The 16,102-nt window shown below is 40.5% G+C and overlaps 1 protein-coding gene across 3 annotated transcripts in view; it reads right to left on the bottom strand.

Moving 5' to 3' along the window:
* Nucleotides 1-1,456: 1,456 nt before the first annotated feature.
* IPCEF1 (interaction protein for cytohesin exchange factors 1) overlaps nucleotides 1,457-16,102 on the bottom strand; it is an 85,375-nt gene continuing 70,729 nt past the window's right edge. For all 3 annotated transcript variants that reach the window (XM_039387378.1, XM_027716947.2, XM_027716946.2), the window contains 3 exons: nucleotides 15,418-15,787; nucleotides 6,209-6,399; nucleotides 1,457-2,678 (listed from right to left, as the gene is read on the bottom strand). In XM_039387378.1, coding sequence (XP_039243312.1) covers nucleotides 2,478-2,678; nucleotides 6,209-6,399; nucleotides 15,418-15,787 — 762 coding nt within the window. In that variant the 3' untranslated portion in view covers nucleotides 1,457-2,477. The remainder of the gene's footprint in view (nucleotides 2,679-6,208; nucleotides 6,400-15,417; nucleotides 15,788-16,102) is intronic.

Genomic DNA, 16,102 nt, shown 5'->3' with positions numbered 1-16,102 from the left:
GTGGGCTATAGCGGGTTGACCCTGGCCAGATGCCAAGTACCCACTAAAGCCACTCTCTCTCTGCAACTGGACAGAGGAGAGAGAAAAAAAACAGCTAAGGATTCATGAGTTGAGATAACAGCTGAGAGAGGTCAGTTACTGATTACCTTCATGGGCAAAACAGACTTAAAATGGGAATAGTACTTAAATTTATTACTAACAGGATAAGAGCCAAAGAGTGAGAAATAAAACAATCTTAAAAGCTCCTTCCCCCCATCCCTCTTCCTTCCATATTCTCCCTCCTCCCCTCCCAGTGGTGCAGGGGGATGGGGAATGGGGATTGCAGTCAGTTGTTGTTTCTGCCACTGCTCAGAGAGAGGAGTCCTTCCCCTGCTCCCATGGGGTCCCTCTCACGAGAGACAGTTCTTGATGGACCTCTCCAGCGTGAGTCCATCCCACAGCCAACAGTTCTTCCCAAACTGCTGTCCCGTGGGTCACTCCTTCATGGGGTGCAGTCCTTCATGATTGAGCTGTACCAGCGTGGGTCCCCCATAGGGGCCATAAGTCCTATCCGGGAAAAACCTGCTCCAGTGTGGGCTTCCCTCTCCACGGGCCACAGGTCTCCTGCAGGACCCTGCTCCATCCTGGGCCTTCCATGGGGTCACAGACTCCTTCATGCATCCGCCTGCTCCAGCATGGGCTCCTCCATGGGCTGCAGGTGGGTCTCTGCATCCTGATGGTCCTCCATGGGCTGCAGGGGTACAGCTGCTCCACCAAGGTCTGCACCACAGGCTGCAGGGGCCACAGCTCCAGCACTTGGAGAACCTCCTACTCCTTGTTCTGCACTGACCTCGGTGTCTACCTTGGTGTTCCCATGTTCTCACTCTCCTTTTCCTGGCTGGAACTCTTTCTGCTCATTACATTTCTGTTCTTAAATATGTTATCACAGAGGCATTACTTTTACTCCTGATTGGCTTGGCCTTGGCCAGCAGCAGGAAACCTGTCCTCGAGCTGGCTGACATTGGCTCTGCCAGATAGGGGAAGCTTCTGGCAGCTTCTAGCAGAAGCCATCCCTGTAGCACCCCCCCTCCTCTCCCCAGCTACCAAAATCCAGCCACAGAAACCCACTACATGGGCTAATTCTAGCTTTTCAAAATTCAGCACTCTGCAAAATTCCTCATACTTGTACACCTGCAGAAGGTGGGAAGAATAAAAACCTAAACCTTATACTGAGGACAATGAAGCCAAAAAAATGTGATCCTGCAGCAAAACCTCTAATTTTTGTTTCCCCAAAGAGATATCCTGAAACTTTCTAGAAAACTTCTTTTCTGGCCATAAGTTGCACATATTTTCTTCATCTAAAACTCAAAGTCAGAAAATCAGAAGAAAAAGTTAAATCAGATGTCTCAAGGTAGTCTCAGTTGTAGAGCCATTACTGTGATTTATAATGTAACAAAAAACAAAGAGGCATTTGAAGTCAACCTATACACACTTGCATGTGGGTGGGTTTGGTCCATGCATGCCTATTTATATTAGGAAATTAAGTATTATAAATATATAAATAAAACATATATATAGTACAGTCACATTCACATAAGCCATAAAATTACATATATTTACAAAAATATTTGCAGCTTTGTTTTATACATTCAGGTCCACATTAGGAATTTAGTTATTTAGCTTCTGCCTTGTGAACTTGATCACCTTCCCAAGTAAGACTCTGGAATAAACTTGTACCTTATATATTCCCAATTGTCAAAAATAAGAAAGAGGAAAAGAATCTTCCAAGGAATTCTGGTAAGTTCATAAGAAAAGTTGAAACTTGTCTCACTGAAGAGTAAATTACCTGTTAGCAAAAATTAAGAGACCTTTTCTTCATGTAGAAAGACAATGCCTTGGCCTGGACCATAAATAAATTTGAAACTCAAAGAACATCAGGCAGGGCCCAAACTGGGTGCCCAGTGGCTGTCTGTTGTATAAACTCATACATAATTACTATTCTATTTGTCTCAGTTTAAACTGGTACAGTGATGAAAGTGAATGAATGAAGATACGAAAATGCATATATCAAGTCACCTTAGAGGGTAAAAAGGCAGAGCAGACTACATCCTGTTGGTATTGGTTTAGCTTCATTTAAAGGTAAGTCATATGGTTAAAGCAATCCCAAAGATCTCACATTTATATGGGACATATTACACAGTTCTGTGATTTCCAGGAACTGGACATCCATAATTTTCTTCTCCAAAGACTGAAAAACATTTCTTCACTGCTTCATTAGTCTTCTTAGATATGCAGCCCAGATGATTCAGGCATGCATTTTTAACTTGGGGCATTTGCTCTTTTGGAATGAAATGAGTTTTGCAAGAGAAATCGAAAGTTTGGAGAAGGGGTTGTTTTTCTTCTGAAGAACACTTGCAAAAATCAAACCTTAAGATACAGCAGATTAAAGTCCCTGTACATGAAGACCCGTGGAGAAAAATTTTGCCATGAACCATTGATCATATTGCACTTTCAGTGATTAGCTGTGGAGTCATCTCTTGCTCCTCACCATTCTCTGTGGACACATTCAGGATCTCCTGTTGCTGATAAATATCTTGGACCAACATGATGTTCGTGCTCCTCCATTCTCTGAACTTCAGTGCTGTCAACTTCGGGTCCTCTAGCAACTGGTTAATTGTGGCCAAGTCATGTTCCTTACACTAGGAAGAAAACAAGTGGTTATTTCCCACAGAAACTGTCAAGCTCATTGTCCATAACAAAAACAGTCTGGGAACATTAAAGAACCATGTCACAAAGAGATGGCAAATTATCCATCCTCCTGGAAGCTTATTCTCATTTTTAAGAGCATGGTTCATCAAAGTTAAGTCTGCTGGAAAAAATCCATCCCAGTTGAAAGCAAGTTATGATTTCATCTAGATTTTTTTTATAGGATTCTTAGCAAAACTTCACGAGGGAAGATTCATGTGAAAATTACACATTGTTATGCTGTCTCACAAGTTAGTACTCGCTAAAACTAGACACGACAACATTTATTTCTATAAGTCACACCAATTCTCACTTTCTCAAAAAATACTTACTCCATAGCCACATTATAAATGTCTCTTCTCTGGGAGCTAGACTGAATATAATTTTGGATATGATTTGTGCACTGGCAGTAGAGTGGCTAGAGCACATGTGGCTGCCATTTCCCACCAGCTAATAAATCTACCACCACTAATAAATCTGGTGTGTATTTTTAGGCAAGAACAGCTCAGACCATATATTGCAGGCACCCTGGTTCTCTTGCAAGACATAAGCAGTCACTGATATAGGGATACTGAGACACTGTATGTCACAGAATTACAAAATGGTTGAGCTTGGAATGAACCTCTGGAACTCATTTTGTCTAACCCACTTCCTCAAGCAGCACCACCTCCAGCAGGCTGCCTAGGACCATGTCCAGATGACTTTTGAATACATCCAAAGATGGAGACTCAACAGCCTCTCTGGACAGCCTGTGTCAGTGCTTGGTCAACCTCACAGAAAAAGGGGTTTCTTGATACCCAGAGGAAACCTCCTGTGCTTCAGTTTGAACCCATCATTTCTGGTACTGTCACTGGGCACCACTGAAAATAGCCTGGCTATGTCTTCATTTCACCCCCTCTTCACATATTGATGTTCATTGGTGTCATCACATGCTGTGACATTATGAACCACTTTGCTTTTCCAGCCCTTTTGGCCTGTCCATGGGGGACAGAGAAGCCCACAGGATAGAGAAACCCTAGTTAGCAGCTATAATTTCTTCATGAAGGCACCATGCTGCAATAACAAACCTTAACTGCTTTTTCCTGGCTCCATCCCTCCAGTCTGTGTGTGAAAGCAATGGAATAGTTCTAACCATCTTCTGCTGCCACCAGTTCATCACACCTGAGGACACTCTGTGCTGGTGGCTGCCTTGAAAACAACCTGAAAATACTCCCACATTTATTTCACTTCCTGGTAGTAGAAATCAGCTGTTTATACATCCATATTGCACTATTGCTGTCATGAACTTTCAACTGCTTTAATCTCTGTGATGGCTTAGCTGCTTTTTAAACACAAAAGCTTATTCAGCTGTTCAGTGCCAGCCCTTGTAAGAGGACTGCTGGCATTGATGCAGAGGAATGCACAGTTAGCCTAAGAGAAGAAGAGTGGAGATAAGGAAGGAGAAGGGAGAGAAGAGTATTTCCACTGGACAAACTTGGTGGTAATAAGTCATACCATGGAATTTTTCCTGTAGCACTAAATCTATTTCCCACATTCACTATGAATGTGATGCATTTGCACATAGCTTCCCTCTCTTCCAAAGTATCCAAAGCATGTTTTGTTAATGATATATTGTGGCAGCAACATTAATCTGTTGTTAAAGATGTGGAGTCAAAGGTCAAAAATTAAAATTGCAGTGAAACTTGCGTAAGTCACTTTTCAAACTAATAGGGTTTTAATTTAAGCAGAGTACATATGGAACAGAAGTAAAAAAAAAATCCTGATTTTAAATTTCCAGTAGATCATTTCCAATTATCTTATGTCTCTACTATATGTTAAGAAAATAGACTTTAAAAGTACATAATTCCACTGATGAAAAGAATATGGCACTTTCCCACAGCAGGCATTTGCCTTTCAGACAGGCTAACTTACACACTGCTGTGTACAGAACTCTGTTCATGTCTATGCTACATTTTTCTGGTCAATACTCCAGTTTCTTAGTTTGAAGAAAGCAAAAAAAAAAATCAACACATTTTATAGATTATGACCACTTCAAAAAGGATTTTTCCATATTAAACACAAGTGTTAGACAAGACTCACTTTATAAGCACTATTAATCACAACTTATACATACTCCCATGCTAAATCAATGCACGGTTGTCCTCCTTGCTCATGTCTGGCAGTAAGGCTTCCATTTAACTCCATGCTGATGAAAGTGATTGTCTCACAAAATACAACTCCATTTTTTACTAACTGGTTCTTAGATTTATTAGTGAAGCTCCCATCAGGGAAAATTTTGCAGAATGTTTCTGTATTTAGCTTCCTATAATATAAAATAGGCATATTTTTTAACTGTCTGTTATGTGATGGGCTCACTTCATTTCTGATGCAAATGAATACTGCCATAGTCACTGTCATACCACTGAAGACTCTCTGATACTGAGGAGAGACTTCATCAGGTCTCATATGGAACCAGGGACAATGCCTAAATTCCCAATTGCCTTTTCAATTGTGTCTTTCAGAAATTTCAACACAAGCAGAGGTGCCAAAGCCAAGCCTCCCATTGCAAGTACTAGTGAAATCAATGATTGTGCTGCTAGGATAAGTTTTTAGAATCACAGAATCATAGGACCATTAAGGTTGGAAAAGACCTCTAAGATCATCAAGACCAACCATTTTATGTGCATTTCTCCAGCTTACAATGCTTGAAGTCAAATACATGCATGTGAAACACGATACTCAATTCCTGCTTCTAATGCATACAAAAAGAAACAAGTAAAGCATTGGGTTTGCATTCATTCTTTCCTCTCCTTACCATATAAATGCTATGGTTAAGATTTCTGTTTCCCTCAGTACCATTCAGAAGCAGGCTTTGAAATCCCGTGACGCTTGATGCTGGCGAGTAAACAGCATCATAAATCCCCATATTCCAGACAGATTTACTAGCCCTTTTATGGAACGTCTCCTGAACCCCTACACCCCTCCAGTTTGAAATATATTTCCAAATTAAAAGCAGGATGCTTTTGTTATGAAAAATATTTTAGTTACAGGAGGTCCTTTACAATAACTTTGGCACATCCTGTACATTCTCTAATAATCACATAAGGAAAACTTTTTTTGGCTCAGGGTCAATTTCATGTCTTTTATCATCAACATACTTTGTCTGCTTTTCCTTTTTTAAGGCTCCCCTGTTTAGTGTGTTCAGCTGAGCTTGCAAGTTTTCCAGCTAGCTAAGAGAAGCTTTCTCTATTAAATTTTCCAAATAGGCTGGAAATTCTGCAAGAAGAGTCCCTTCTGAACTATTGCCTCTGCTTCCAGTTCAAATTGAACAACAAAACACAGATCAGTAATCAAAATGAAGCAGAAAAAAAAAATCAAAACCCAAATTCTCTGGGGCTTTCAGTAAATATGTAATTAGAGTTTGGCTGAAGTCTATGCAGCTTCTTTTTTCAGCCAAACTGTTTCTTTCTCTTAAGCTTTTCCTTGACCAGCTCTGCAAACTCACCTTTAATGTGCTGTTCAGCATTCGAATTTTGTGGAGTTTCTCATTAATGGAGGGGTTTTTGCTGCGTTTGATAAATGACTTCCTAAGTTCCTTCTTTGTTGACAGACGACGATCACCAATGGGAGACAGGCTTGCTTGCTCTAATGACTTGTAAAGTCTCTCCATCTCATCATCATCATATTTTTCCTGGTCTGAAAAGAAAATAATAAATTGGGTATGAGAACATGAGTGCAGCAGCAGATAGCAGAAATGTTGTATTCAGCCACCAGGAAGGCTCCTAGCCAAGTCAGAAAGTAATGGTACCAGAGTTAAAACCAAGGGCAATTTTAGGGTAATTTCTAGGGTAATAATGCATATCAGAAAGATATACTTCCAAACTCAAATGTTTTTAAGAATCAGGTAATGATCCAAACAGATATGAGCCTGTATCTCCACTAATAGAGCGCTGCTTTAATGCTCTGAATATATCACAGACTTTGTACAACTGCCAGTAATTCTGCGTTTGAATGAAACCAATTTTGATAGCATGTACACCCATTTGCCCCTCCCTACATGTTACAGACAGTGCATCACATTTCTGCCTAGTGACTCACAAGCCAAATTCTATTTGGTGTGACAATTCATCGCCAGGTTTTGGTAATTACTGAAAACAGAGTTTAAAAAAAATTGAGCGATTAAATGAAACATAGGAACATTTCAGGGGCCCCAAGAGAAGGTCCTTAGGAAACAGATTAAAGCAAGAATGCTTAAGGCATTTAATGCCTAGCCCCTGAGTTTCACAGATTGCAGCAGAGAATTTGCTTGTAGTGCCTCACAACAAAACCTTGATTATCTCCACCTCAATTATTCTGATGGCTCCCAAGCTGCAGGACCATCTTCCATGACAGTGAGGACATGAAAGGAAAAGCAAGTAAAGAGCTGAGAATAAAATAAGCATAAAATAAGATGAAATTGAAGTAAAGACATTTCTCAGAATAAGACAACTTAAAAATGAACAGAGGCCAAAAATGTACCAGGCACATGTAGGGGCATTTTAGTAGAAGGCCATTTTCAGCAACAGACTGCGCAACTCACTTCTTGTCCTTCAGTCCACACTGCAAGCTTTTCTACTTCAGTGATTGCTAAAGGAAATCTTAAAGTTATCGCTGTTTTCAGGGTGCTAATGAATCCATCGAAATCCACTGGAATAACATTCGTTTTTATTTCACTGAGGGTAGTAGTGCTAGTTCTTCCCAACTGCACTTCTCCACATGCCCATTGAACTGGCTGGGCACTTTTTTCTTTTAACGAAATGTTAAACATTTACTTTTCTAAATCATCTTCAGTCAGCAAATGTTTTCTGAACAAAAGGAAGAAGTCTTTTTGCTCACTCATGCTGCAGCCAAGACGACTTCTCTAACACATCAGCACACTTAGGAGGCTGCTTCTTATCTTTTCCATGTTTTATAAAGTACATCATCCTTCTACACCCCTATTCTTTCTAAACATTTAGGTTACAAAAAAGGTTTATGATAGGCTACAAATATTTGCCTTCACTGTGTTGCTGGCCTATTCTTCGCTACTGTGTGGTTATAAAAAGCCTACTGTAACTTGACAAGAACTAAATATAACTTCCAACACTATTACATTGCTGAGGGAGGAAAAGGAGAACTGTTGTATATTTAACAAGCTGCAGGAAACAAAAAAAAAATGGAAGTGTAAGGCATAATACACAGCAGTAGTATTTCCTGAAAACAGTCGGCTCATACCATGAGGCTCATAATTATAACTAGTTTCCTGCCTACTTTCTTGAGATGAAGAAGCTGTTTGTTTCCTTAGCCAGCTCCTGAACAGGACTGGCTGAACTCTACTGTAGACATCACCCATCAGGACTGCACACACTAACATTTTGAGAGACAAATTGACCTTTATCAGCTATCCAAGAAAAAGTGTATAAGAGGAAAAAAAAATTGCTTCAATCCTGTCCAGCAACTTCTAAATATAGTCAATCCATGGGGGACATAAGGTTCCTTCTCCAGATACTTTTTGAGGTTAACTCACAACATTCCTCAGTGTCCTAAAAGGGTTACAAAGCAGCAAGCATGAGAAAACACCCTCAGTGAGCACTCTTCTGCCATGCTAAGTACTCTGATATCTTTATACACTTGTGGGTGACTGTAAGGAGGACAGCAACACTAAGCACAGAAAAAAAAAATGGAGCCAAAATCAGAAAAGCCCAGCAAAAGGCTCCCAGATGATGCACTTGACCAGCAATGTGCACTCATCTCCTGCAGTCTTTCAACACTTTGAACTTAAACTCCTCTCTTATTTCTTATTCTTCCACCATTCTCATCCCCCAAAGGATTAATTAGAATCATATAATTTCAGAAGGAAAGGAATGTACCAGATTCTTCAGATCAGGTGGATAAAAGGAAGTGACAGTAAAGAAACTACACGGAATTTCAGCAAACTGTTGCACAATGAGGGTGAGTGAAACCTAGAGGGTGTGCAGAGCCAAGTATGAGTTATACAGTACTTTTGTCTCCATCTTTGATGAACTTCAACCACAGTTAAAAAGCAACAAATGAATACTTTAATATTGTGCTTTTGCATAGAAGCAGATACTGTTGCTGTTGACAGAGTATGTCTGCCAATAAATGTCTATAAGTTGAGGCCAGACTGGAAAACTACAGACCTGACCTCAGTGCCTGGAAAGGTTATGGAGCAGATCATCTTGAGTGTGATCACACAGTACCCACAGGACAGCCAGGGGATCAGACCCAGCCAGCATGGATTTAGGAGGGGCAGGTCCTGCCTGACCAACCTGATCACCTTCTACGACCAGAGGACCCCCTTGCTGGATGAGGGGAAGGTTGTGGATGTAGTTTGCCTGAACTTCAGCAAAGCCTTTGATATCATCTCCCATAGCACACTCCTGGAAAAGCTGGCAGCTCATGGCTTGGACAAGGGCATTATCTACTGGTTAAGAACTGGCTGGATGGCTGGGCCCAGAGAGTGGTGGTGAACGGTGCTGCATCCAGTTGGCAGCCGGTCACTAGTGCTGTCTCCCAGGGATCAGTGTTGGGCCTAGTCCTGTGTAATATCTTTACTGATGATCTGGATGAAGGGATCAAGTCCACCCTTAGTAAACGGGTGGACTTAGTAAATTCAGGGGAAGTGTTGATCTGCTGGAAGGCAGGAGCGCTCTGCTGAGGGACCTGGACAGGCTGGATAGATGGGCCGAATCCAACGGGATGAGGTTCAACAAGGCCAAGTGCCGCGTCCTGCACTTTGGCCACAACAACCCCATGCAGTGCTACAGGCTGGGGACAGAGTGGCTGGAGAGCAGCCAGGTAGAAAGGGACCTGGGAGTTTGGATTGACAGGAAGCTGAACATGAGCCAGCAGTGTGGCCAAGAAGGCCAGTGGCATCCTGGTTTGTATCAGGAATAGTATGGCCAGGAGGACCAGGAAAGTGATTCTTCCCTTGAACTCAGCACTGGTGAGGCTGCGCCTCGAGTGCTGTGTCCAGTTTTGGGCCCCTCAGTTTAGAAGGTATGCTGACGTGCTGAAGCATGTCCAGAGAAGGGCAACGAGGCTGGTGAAGGGTCTGGAGCACAACTCCTATGAGGATTGACTAAGGGAGCTGGCATTGTTTGGCCTGGAGGAGGCCCAAGGGAGCCCTTATCACTCCCTACAGCTACCAGAAAGGAGGCTGTAGCCAGGTGGGGGTCAGCCTCTTCTCCCAGGCAACCAGTGATAGGATAAGAGGACATAGTCTTAAGCTGCACCAGGGGAGTTTTAGGTTGGACATTAGGAAGAAGTTCTACTCAGAAAGAGTGATTGGGCATTGGAATGGGCTGCTCAGGGAGGTGGTGAAGTCACCGTCCCTAGAGGTGTTTAAGCAAAGACTGGATGTGGCACCTAGTGTCATGGTCTAGTTGACAAGGTGGTGTTAGGTGTAGGTTGGACTCGATGATCTCAGAGGTCTTTTCCAACCTGGTTGATTCTGCGATTCTGTAACCGGTCCTGACCTGAGTAAAAGGGAAATTCTGCACTGAAATAGTTTCACATTCAAGAGAAAGAGACCTTCTGTGTTGGGGTAGTAGTAGCATTTCAGGCAAGGCACAACTCCTGACAAATTCCGTTTCAGGGGAAGTAAAACATAATTTTGTGGCTTGATGCCACTTGTCTGGAATTTCCGTCTAAATAACAGGAGATATCACAGACAAGAACAAGCTGCCAGAGGTTCAGCATGCCTGCTCTTCAGCTCCTCAATTTTCAGCTTCCATCCTCCTGTTGGCCAACTTGCTACAGGTTGGAGACGTTAAGGTATTAAGACTCCCCACCTTGGAGCAGCAATACAGAAGCCTGTCTGAAATATCAACTTTAATGCTCTTTAAACCTACAGAAGTGAAACTATCCAGAACTTTTCGAAAAGCAGCTGTGAAATATAAAGCTTACTGTTTCCCAGTGGTAAAGATACAGAAATTGGAAATGTTTGGCAGAAAGAGCATTTTTCATTGAAAACCACCTCCAAAGGAACATATCTTACTAAATCCAGGCTGAAATGTAAATATTTTTTCTCCTATTCTGTAACTGAGATCTCACAGATCCCCAGTTGTGTATTAATCCCAGGGGAATAAAAAAATCTGCTTTTTCCTCCTGTCCTTGCTACTCTTACAAGCTTCTTGTAGCTCTACCAGCACCTCTGTTTCTGATTCTGTCAAATTTTTTTATGCCAATGGAACAACACACAACTCAGCTGAGGAGAGCAGAGGAAAAAAATCATAAACCTCTTTTGCTCTTACCTACCTACCCACCCACCCACTTTTGAATAGGAATATGATGTCACCTCAGGGAAATCACATTTCCCACATAACTATGAAACACAAAATACAGGAAAAATTTTAATTAGGTGAGCATAGATTAGGCAAACTCCTCACTGGCAAATGCAAAACTAAAGATAGGAGAGATTGGAAGAAAATAACAGGAAAAGTACGTTACCACCAACAGTTAGCTGCTCTTGTCTATAACAGTATAGTGGACTCAGAAGTTAGGTATAGAATTTTAATAAATGGACTGAACTAGAAACAAAACAAATAAGTATCTCTTTTTCAGAGAGTTCAGAAAACTATAGCACAACAGTTTTCACTGTTATTTCTAAACCTTTTTTGATGAGAAACAAAATAATTATTCAAACACAATTGTTTCTCTACTCAGTTGTTCTCACCATAGGCATATCACTTGACTAGTCTCAGCCACGATCTAGCCATTTTCTCTAACTTTTGCAGAAGGAAAAAAAGGGCTAGAGCGCACCAGAGGGTCTGTTCTGGCTATTATTGGCACAGGCAGACTCCAGAGGGAAAGAGGATGTCAGTTCTGAGAACAGAAGGAATTGAATGCATCCAGCTCCTATTTAACCCACTCCTTCCCACAAAACCAGTCCAGACAAAATTCAAGTGGTATTTGTAAAGTTGTCCAGGTTTCTGAAAATATTGGCACACACTAGATCTTCTATCAGCTGCTGTGAGCTAAGGTAAAATAAACCAGAAGTGGTAAAATAAGAATTCCTTACCAAGATGTATAAACTCGATATGATCATAAAACCCACACAAAATGCAAGGAAGAAGAGTTCTTATTGTTATAGTAGTAGAATCCTGAATAAATACAAACCAACCTTCCTATTATCTTACAGTAACCTTCTGGTTCCTGTGGCTTCCTTTCATTATCACATTTTTTGATGATAATGGTGGCAGCTCTTTTCGTTCTGGTGACTGCCAGAAGAAATACAAAGGATAGCCTAGCAATCCCAGAGGGAGCAAGGCCAGCTTTTGGATACAGAGCCCATACGCAGTCAGATAGTTGTTTGTATTCTCAGCTCTTTCTTGTTTATCTTTCAGTTTCTTTGTGTCATCGGCAGCTTAGAATCCTTTGTCATTGCGCATGTAGCAAGCCTCAACACCAAAATATTAAATATTCCCAAAAAGTAAGTAGAACCATAATGCTGATCACCTTTCAAAAGAGAAAACCTATCAACTCCCCTTCTTTGTACCTGTATATTACTCTCTAGTATGAAAAGTCTCCCCAGCAATTGATGCTGAGAGTTAAGCCTGAGAATGTTCATAACACCACTGAGAGTGGCTGGAAAGTTTGTTAAAAATATCATATGTTACAGCTCCTTGCACCAGACTCCCACAGTTGCTTAGCAGAGTTCATAAGATCATTTTCGTTGAAAAAATAATCCATTATCATTTAGTTGAATCTGAGGCTTCTCTTACAGAGTTTCATCTATCTATCTCTGAAAACCTTTTCATTGTGTAACTCATCACTAAAGTTTCTTCACCATTTTTGTACTTTTTCATGGTAAGCTCTACCCATAAAACCATGGCTACTCTTTCTTCCTTCTAGGTACCAATTTTTCTTACGTTGGACTCCTTTTCTGACTTTGGCCAATAAAAGTGCTCTTCAGTTCTTGAAAACTTGCCCCTCAGCTCTAAGTTCTCATCAGCTACAACCAAAAACTCCTCATGGTGTTTTACCATGTAGAATGTGGCCAGAAAGCAGAGTGTGTGACAGATTATTTTAATCTTCACAAGGAGAAGGAGAGAGTATGGACACACCTCTAGGTTCTGTGGGGAGTGGGATTAAGGACCACACAGCTGTTTTAATGACAGCAGGGCCATCTTTACACACAAGGAACCAGTAATTTCTGGACAAATGCTGCCAGAAAACAGACTTGTCTCCTCCTGAATGCTGTCTCATTATTCTGAAACATGTCAGAAATGCACTATTCAGACGCTCTGTAAAGCAAATGGTATGGACTGCACTGAGGTATGTCTTCTTGTTTCACAACAGATAACAAGGGTGTTCTCACCAGTTTTTGTAAATCATGAGATTTTGCAGCTACATTTTACACCACAACTTGAATTCATCTCACAGTATTTGTGCACATCCTTATCAACTAGCTGGAGTTTGGGGGGTAAGCCTTAGAACCAGAATTGTATCATTTTTGATAACTATCATTTGGAACTGAATTGCTATTTTACATTAATCCTTTTTATTCTACCTCATTCTCAAAGAGAAGTAGCTTAACCTCCTTGCAAATTCTTTCCTAAATTTTTTCAGTGGCCATTGCAGGGGAGGGCTCCACCCACCAACAGCCTCCATACCCTCCCCATAATATGCAGACTGATAAAGGAAATAAAAACCTGTGTATGGTGTACATCTTACTTGCTCAACAATGGGTTATGATGCAGACAATAACTAGTGAGATTATTCAGTTTCCATAGTGACTGTCTCAGTGAAATTATCTATTTCTGGAATTCTGCCAGCAATCACCAGTCTGGTTAGGATAGTTCTGTGTTCTGCCATCAGGGTTGCCCATCAGCTAAGCAGTGAGCAACAGAAGAATTCATTTCCCCAGGAAAAATCTCAGAATGTACCCTGATTTACATTTAATCCCATTTTTATTGGGTAGAATCATTAAGCCTATTAAACTATACTTCAAATTATTATGAATGTGCCATACTAATTCTATGACCATCCATAAAAGTACCTCACAATTACCTGGAAAAAATTACCCTTACAGTTATGATGGAAAAAATTAACCTACACATTGTTGTAGGATTGCTGACAATACCAGAGTAGCATATTCTAAACAAAAGTTTAGATTTCTGGAGGGCAACCACTGAATCTTGCTCGACAGGATCTAAAGCCACTATGCCACATGTGACCTACATTACAACAATCTACATGAATGTCCCTAATAATGTTTTCCAAGGCATTACTTTGTCAAATTTAACCCAGAAGGTAAAATTAAAAAAAATAAATAAATAAAAAAAATATGTATTTACTATGTCTTTGTGACATTTTCATTAGGGAACCCTTTTCTGCTAGCCCCAGCCTTTTCACAACTTGCAAAGCCAGAGGGGAATTGGATTCCTCAATAACTCTCCCAAAGCATAGTACTCTTTTCCACCACAGAGAAATAGGACATATGCTCACTCTGGGTTTTAATTCCTGCTGATATTCTCCGCTACTGAATTTTCTAGCAGAGCACCCTAGAAGGCAGATAATGAAGCTGAGCACAAAACACTGAGTTAATTTTCATTTTTGTTAAAAGCTATACTTTGCTCAATTTCTTTTTTTTTTTTTGTAAAATCAGAAAAACAAATGACAAAATAAAGGAGTTCTAGCTGTTGATATAGGGAGACTGACAATAGGGAGACTGACAACACAACTAATGTGGCCTATACTATCATTTTTCAAACAGTGTTATGTTCACCTACAGAGAAATACCCTGAGTTCCCAACGACTCCAGTGCTGTTTCTTTCCACCTTTGCATTACCTTCAGCCTAAGTTTTTAGATACATCTTTGTTTTGCTTTATGCTGAGGCAACCCTGCTCTTTCAGCAACAAACTACTCATCTGAAGTCCTTACAAGGATTTGGAATCATGGGAAGAGATGATGCACAAGAACGTTGTTTCTTCCTTATGTGTTACCTCTATAAGCAGACTAATTGTATACCATTAACACTGCTTAGGCTTCAACTGTTTTTAATGCAGAATGAAGAAACTTTGCTCAAAAGGCAGGAGATTGCCTTGCTACACAAGAGAGTTATTAACAGTAACAATGACAAAATTCTGGAACTATGCCAACTTTTTCATTTCATTTCAGTAGGAGGATACCTGTGCAGAAACCTATTTGCTTAGACAAAATCCAGTCTAATGGACTTTCTGATTCAGGATTGCAGTTGTTTTCTCTTGATTACAATGAAGCTTAATGAAACGAATAGGGAGTATGTACTTCAAGTAAATACAACTGCTTTTATTTTTAAAATTAGATTGACCTAACCACATGCTCCATTTTGCTTAGAGTGTCTGTTCTGTGACACACTTTCTTAACATTTTGATTCAATCCTAATGAATAAAAGACATCTGCATTGAAATAAAGACAGTTAATAAAACCATATCTTTGTTAGATTTATATACAGAAGCTATAATCTAACATACAGGTAAAATTTGAGAAAAGTTGTAAAAATACCTACCAACTAGATACTAGGTTATATATTTAATGAGCAACTAAGTAAATGTTTGTTAAAAATGATGTGCCACTGGAAAACTCTTCAGTGAAGAACATAAAGGAAAGAAGGGAAAAGGAAGTTGAGGAAACCCCCAAACTCTCATATTGTTTGACTGCAGCAAAAACCTCATCTCTCATTAGCTCACCTTTGGCTAGTGATCTCTGTCCTGTTGCATCTGGCACTGCTAGACAATATGCATCTGCATTTAAGTAAGAGTTTTGGGATCCATTGTTGGGTTGGGAAAGCTGGACTTCCTGGCTTTCTGCTGCTTCTCCACAGACTACTTCTGGTGGCTCATCAGAATGAATCTGTACGCAGAAAGTTAAAGGCTGATCACCCTCTTCTGTGGCAGAGCTGTTAACTAGGTCAAGCCAGGACTGCCTTTCAGAATAAACCACTTTGGATGCCAAGGAAGATGATGACTCTTGTGAGTTGAAAGTGCTTTCAGGAGAGGAGAGAGAACAAGATGCTTCACTTGACAGAGTTGAGGTGAAAGATGACTTCTGCTGATCCTGCTTTCCAGAAAAAACAAGCAGAGGGGGAAGAAAAAAGAAAAATTATTTACAAGTCATTCTTTTCCTTAGGTTCTACATGTTATAGGTATACAGCTGAAATGCTAAATGACCAAAAATTGATGTAATCTGATTAATTATCCATTCAAGCGAGCCTGAGCTATGGCAGCCAATCTCCTACAGAGCAGTAGCTTCAGCCACTAAGCCCCAAGAAGGTCAGAGGCAAAAGAGATACAAACCTGACAATGTCTAGAAATGAAAGACCAAGGAAAAATCTTGTGTTGAATGTAGCCTTCCATGCTAGTCTCACACTCACCT

Source organism: Pipra filicauda, unplaced genomic scaffold, assembly GCF_003945595.2.
Source record: "Pipra filicauda isolate LSUMZ 115617 unplaced genomic scaffold, ASM394559v2 scaffold55_size4083901_pilon, whole genome shotgun sequence".
NCBI classification, from domain to species: domain Eukaryota; kingdom Metazoa; phylum Chordata; class Aves; order Passeriformes; family Pipridae; genus Pipra; species Pipra filicauda.
This window is presented reverse-complemented; position numbering and strand designations above follow the sequence as displayed.